The sequence below is a fragment of the Mirounga angustirostris genome, unplaced genomic scaffold (assembly GCF_029215605.1).
Source record: "Mirounga angustirostris isolate CCGP_5_RB_7025 unplaced genomic scaffold, mMirAng1.0.hap1 SCAF_13, whole genome shotgun sequence".
In the NCBI taxonomy this organism is placed as follows: Eukaryota; Metazoa; Chordata; class Mammalia; order Carnivora; family Phocidae; genus Mirounga; species Mirounga angustirostris.
In genome coordinates this window covers 41,694,566-41,700,252 of record NW_026991721.1, presented here as the reverse complement: position 1 = coordinate 41,700,252, position 5,687 = coordinate 41,694,566, and the positions used below count along the sequence as shown (strand labels likewise).

At 50.0% G+C, this 5,687-nt stretch overlaps 1 protein-coding gene across 1 annotated transcript; it reads left to right on the top strand.

Moving 5' to 3' along the window:
- Positions 1 to 1,100: 1,100 nt before the first annotated feature.
- LOC123842709 (calcitonin receptor-stimulating peptide 1) lies at positions 1,101 to 4,082 on the top strand. The gene is made up of 5 exons (XM_064575890.1): positions 1,101 to 1,215; positions 2,257 to 2,351; positions 2,671 to 2,805; positions 3,172 to 3,356; positions 3,934 to 4,082. The coding sequence occupies exons 2-4, from the start codon at positions 2,266 to 2,268 to the stop codon at positions 3,329 to 3,331; spliced, it is 381 nt and encodes a 126-aa protein (XP_064431960.1). The 5' UTR covers positions 1,101 to 1,215; positions 2,257 to 2,265; the 3' UTR covers positions 3,332 to 3,356; positions 3,934 to 4,082.
- The last annotated feature ends 1,605 nt before the right edge of the window (positions 4,083 to 5,687 follow it).

Here is a 5,687-nt window from a genome sequence, read left to right as displayed (position 1 = left end):
TTTAGTATCCGCAGGGACTCTTCAGTACCTTCGAGCGTGCTCTGCTCTCTAGTGGAGGACTGAAGTGCAGGGGAGGCGGGCACAGGACTGGAATTGCACGCCACAAGGACAACTTGGCAAACAGCAGCCAGAAGCAAGGGGCAGCTGGGCAAATGGCTCCAGCAGGGTGAGGAGCCAGAGGTGATGGATGACAGGATAGGAAGAGGAAGGGCTAGAAGTCCGTTTGGAGGCTTGGGAAGCATCGGTGCCTAACACCTTCAGGCTCAGGCCCAGCAGGGCTTCCAGGTCCTCCTAACCCACATGAGAGACCACCCAGCACGAATCCAGGAAGCCACACAAGGTGGGAATCTGGAAAATTGAGATTGCGATTTCACAAAGTCCCTCTTTGGGCCTGAGGGCTCTCGTAAATTCCTCCCCCACTGGGGGACAGGCACATGGCTACTAACCACAGTATGTTCTCAAGCTGGGAATATGGTCCGCATTTCAAAGATGAGTACATTGAGGTGCTGAGAAGTTAATTGCCCTTGACCTTACTGCCTGGAATTGAGTTCTACTGACAAAGTTCTTGCTATCACTCCCATCTCTTGCTTCCCATGAGCTTTGCCCCTCTGTAATTCCAGCTATCCGAATTAGACACCCTGCTTGTGTCCAGAATCAATGTTGCTGTACGTTGTTAACCATCCAAGCCTCATTTGGACGGGGGATCTAGGGTCAGACTTGGGGAGCTAGGATGCCCTGCTTCCTGGATCTTGCCCTATACGACTGCACCTCTGGGGATGGAGAGGGGCGCACGTTCAAAACCCAGCAGAACTGAACAGGTGAAATTTACCATGACGTCAAACTGCCCTCAACTTCCTGCTCATATTAAGGGTATTTCTCCTCAGTCCCCACCATCCCTCTCCCTCCCTCCACTCCCATCAATGACCTCAATGCAAATACAAGTGGGATGGTCCCGCGTAATGTTCTAGGTTCTGGACGTAAATGGGTGACACAATCCAATGGGGTACGAGATCTGTCCTCTCATTGGTTGCTCAGAGCTCCTGGACCACCCCAGACCCAGAGCGGCGGGAATAAGAGCAGCTGCTGGTGCTGGGAGGCAGCAGAGCCACCGCTCCACTCAACTGTCCCTGCCGCTTCCACAGCGCCATCGCCTGACGCCAACGCTGCCGCAGCTGCCACCGCCTGGGCTCCAAGCCACCTGCTGCCTGCTGCCAGGTGAGCCCCGAGATTCCTGCTTAGCTGTGTGATTCTCTCTCCTTCTTCTTCCCTCCCTCTTCTGCATTCGTCTTTCTTGTAGCTGCTCTCCCTGCGTGTCTTAGAGTCTCTGTGCACTTCTGTCTGGGTCTCTTCGTCACAAAATCTCTGTTACTCTACGATTCATCGCAGGCTCCTGCCTCAGGTAACACTGGACAGTCTCGGTTCCGGGACTCCCTGCTTCACTCCGCACTGAGACAGGCTTCAGTCTTGCTGTTCTTGCTGCACTTGGCTCAGGACCCTGGAGCTCCACAGACACCGCGCACACAGTGGGACGCAAGGGTGCTCACGGATCCTGTTTGTGCCTAGTGGTCCCTGGGAAATCATTTCAGAACTTTGGCCAGCCTCAGTGGGGGTCAAATAGGCTCAAAACCCTGGAGGCAGGCAGCCTTGAACAGCAAGCCCCATTAGTGAGTTCTGGGAGCTTTTCCCCCTTGCTTTAAGTCCTAGCCCCAATTTAAGACTCTGCTTAAGCTTGGTTCTTGCAGGTTCTTTGCCAGAGTGCGGAGCGGGTGAGCAGAATTTGTTTCTTTAGTTTCTCTAAGATTCCATCGGTAGAGTTATTTCCTTTTTAGTTACCTCCCCACGCCCCGCCAGGTATAAGCGAAAGCCCTACACAGGGAGGACAGTTCTGGGTTGTGATATGAGAGCAGCTTTGGTGACAGGGTGCTCAGAGATTGTCTTCAATGGAGACCTGGCCATTGTGAGAGTGTAGGGTGGTGGGGAGGGGGCTATGGACAGAATCCTCTTCATTCAGTTGTCCTGCTAGGATAGCTTTGCTCTCAGTCATCTGTCTTTGCTAAACTATGTATGCTACAGGCTCACTGGATCTTCCAGCAGTCCACTTCCCTGGTGAGTTGAAAGAATCGTAGAGGAAATGACATGACCAGCCTGAAGCCACCATGCCAGGGAGTTATAGTTAGGAGCAGAACTAGAGCCCAGGTGCTTGGGCTCATAGAACTTCAAACTGGTACAGAAGGTGACATCTTTCTTCCCTTGCAGAGAAGCATCATGGGCTTCTGGAAGTTCTCTCCTTTACTGGTTCTCAGCGTCCTGGCCCTGTACCAGGTGGGCGTCCTCCAGGCAGCACCATTCAGGTAAGACAGCCCTGTCAGGAGTACCCTCCCCTCCCACTGCTCCTGGGATCAGACAATTCCTTTCTCAGAATTGTGGTGTGCTGAAAGTTTACCAACTGGTGAGGGGGGCAATGGGGGAGTGTATATTTATCTGATATAAAGAATGTGTAGCACATAATTGAAAAATAACAATGATATACAATATTCTTTATTATAAATTTCATACAACTCATTGAGTCTCACAGAATGCTTTTGTTATTTTTACCAGGAAGCCTGGCTGCTTACTCTGGGGAGACAGGGGGGACTCAGAGCTTGCATTGGGTTTTCTTTCCCTCCCCAGGTCAGCTTTGGAGAGTCGTCCAGACCCTGTGCGCAATGAGGAGGAATTGCGACTCCTACTGGCTGCAGTGCTGAAGGACTATGTGCAAATGAAGGCCCGTGAGCTGCAGCAGGAGCAGGAGACTGAGGGCTCCAGGTGAGGCTCCCCACCCGGCTCAGCTCAGGGCAGCCCCTCCCTCCTGTCATGCCCAGGAAGGCATATCCCAGGAGGTAAGAGAGAACACAGCCGGACAGGAGGCCAGCACACTGCCATTGTTCACCTGGGCCTGGGGCCCAGCTATTCTCAGGCTCCACTGACAACAGAGGTCACACAGAGTCTATGGTTAAGAGCACATGGACAAAGATCCCTTTCTGAAAGCAGTTGGGAAAGGTATGACATCCCCCACTCTGGAAATTGGGCTGGTAGTACTGAGGGGACTTCCCAGCATTGGAGGAGTTAGGACTGGTTACGTGTGAACCTCTCACTCATAATCTTCTCTTCTTTCTCCATCTTGCTCATTAGAGTCACTGTCCAGAAGAGATCCTGCAGCTCTGCCACCTGTGTGGCCCACTGGCTGGGAGGCTTGCTGAGCAGAGCTGGAAGTGTGGCAAACACCAACCTGCTGCCTACCAGCATGGGCTTCAAAGTCTACAATCGCCGCCGCAGGGAGCTTAGGGCTTAAGCAGTGAAAGGACTCCCAGAAGGAGGTGACTGCCCTTCTAGTGTCAGATGGGAGGATGGAAAACTGGGTATTGCAGGGGTGCAGTCCACACTTTGACCCCCTGAGAGTCCACATAGTAGAAAAAATCCACAGGGCAATGTGCCCACTCCAGGGTGTGCAGGGGGAACAGGGAGTCCCAGTAGCTGAAACTCCTAGAATTTAGGTTCATTCCCCTCCATTGACCAGTATCTCCCTGTGACACTGAGATCATTTGCCAGAAAAGATAGATCTGTTTATTTAAATGACTGTCCCCTGCACTTATAACTGATTATTCTATCTTTTGGGTTTGAAAGGTAATGACATGCTTTGGGTGTAAACACTATAATGTCATGTACATCTGAATTCAGAGCCTACTCCTGGGATCATGAACTGAGTTTGCCTTCTTCTAGCTGTATGACCACAGGCCAGACGCGTTTTCCGAGCCCATTTCTCTGTCTGTGAATCAAGGACAACAATAGTATCTACTTGCCAGTATTAATGTAAAGACTGAATGAGATAATAGATGTCAATATTTTCACAATTAATAAGTTACTAAATTCTGGCTGTTATATATTTTTTTCTAGGTCACCATGAAGCAAACACTACTTCCTTTAATTTATAATGAATGCAACTCATAGGATAAGGAGCATGGAACACACATACATCTGCATGCTTAATATTAAAAACACTGTCTGAAATAAACTAAAGCTAAATAAATATAGAATAAAATCATTGCAATTACCTAGTGTGCATCTTTTTGTATTTGATTGTTCAAGAAATATAACAGCATGTCTCACTGGCTTCTCTGGTAGCAAAGATGGGCCCTGTCAGCCAACCTGTTGATGTTGGCAATCCTGCGAAAGCTCAGGGGGACGGGGAGTAGCTGCCTGGTGGGTGTCTGGGGGCACATAATAGATACTGTGCCTGCACGGAACTCTCTGAAGAAATGTTGTCACTGGTGAACTTCGTCAAGATAAGAAAGGGTTTTCGATACACTTAAGAGGAGTGCTTACTGCTATGTATGGTGTTTCTCCCAGCAAAGCCTAGAGACCTGTGAAGGCTTTGTCGAGCAGGCTGACCCATGAAGCAAATGCAACATGCTTGGGATGGGACGGGTCCTCAGCATCCCAGAGCGGGATGAGAACTCTACTCTATACATCTCAAAGACAATTCCCTTTTATTGTCAGAATTCCCTGGTCCCCAAAGATAACAGAGGTTATCTGTGCACTTCCCCTTGACTCAGGTTTGCCCTTACCAGCCCTGCCTTTCCTCCCCATCAGCACTCCTTATACACCCCAGAGCCTGCGAAGCCCTTTAGAAACAATGGCTCAGAGTCTGAGATGCCGTCACAGACCTGCAGGCCTGGAAAGGTCAGCAGGTGTCATCCAGTTCACCTTTTCTTATTCTCTGGGGTGCTGAGAAGAAAAGTACGCTGCTCAAAAGCCTGCAATATGTTTAACAGAGACATTCATACCTTTAACAAGTACTCATTGAGTGGCTGCTATTTGCCGGACACTATTCCAGGCCCCAGGAATACGGTGATGAACAGAAGAGACAGAAGCCCTGCACTCTAACTGGGGGAGATTAGGGTGATATATGCTCAGTATTGGAAGGAGTCTGGGATGTCCGAGTTGAATGCCTTACCTGCTGTAGGAATTTCCCAGCGTCAGCATCCCTGGCTCCTGCTGGGACTGTCAGTGACATGCTGCTGACTGGCTCCCAGGGGGACTGTGCAGCCAGTTTCACTGGTGGATGCTCAGTTAGGTGAGGTCTTGTAGTTGGAAAAGTCACCCCCTTCTCCGCACTGACTCTAGTTATTTCCTCAGGAGCCCCTAGAATTATGACCCTCATTTCCATTCACTCTATACTCCACACTGTCACCCATTTTTGCTGGAAATCACCCAGAGGTCTCCTTTATGCACAAAGTACTCCATTGACTCCGCATTCCATGGAGGAAACACCTGGGACATTGCAGCAGCTTCCAAGGTCCACACTGATCTTCCCTCCCCTCCCCTCACCACCAACCCCATGACCTACCTGGCCTCATCTTGGACTTCCCTCTCACACACTGGCCTTCTTGCTAGGCTTCAACCCGCACCCCCAGGTACCAACCCCCTCAAGTGTTTCCCCTTGCTGTACCTGTGGCAAAATGCCCCCACCCCATACCCCATTTCCTCCAGATCTTTACTCAAATGTCATCTAGCCTGGTCATCCTTTCTGAAACTGTACCTCACCTTGCCAACACACCCTAACCCTCTTCTCTGCCTTATTTTTTTCTCTTTACCACTTACTACCTTCTATTCGAGGATATTATATATTTTTTATTTAATTACCTTGG

Excerpts from the sequence above, each read along its gene's own strand:
- LOC123842709 (XM_064575890.1), top strand. The coding sequence starts at position 2,266 with ATGGGCTTCTGGAAGTTCTCTCCTTTACTGGTTCTCAGCGTCCTGGCC. Across the intron at positions 2,352-2,670 it reads CTCCAGGCAGCACCATTCAG|GTCAGCTTTGGAGAGTCGTC; the intron begins GTAAGACAGCCC and ends TTCCCTCCCCAG. Across the intron at positions 2,806-3,171 it reads CAGGAGACTGAGGGCTCCAG|AGTCACTGTCCAGAAGAGAT; the intron begins GTGAGGCTCCCC and ends CTTGCTCATTAG.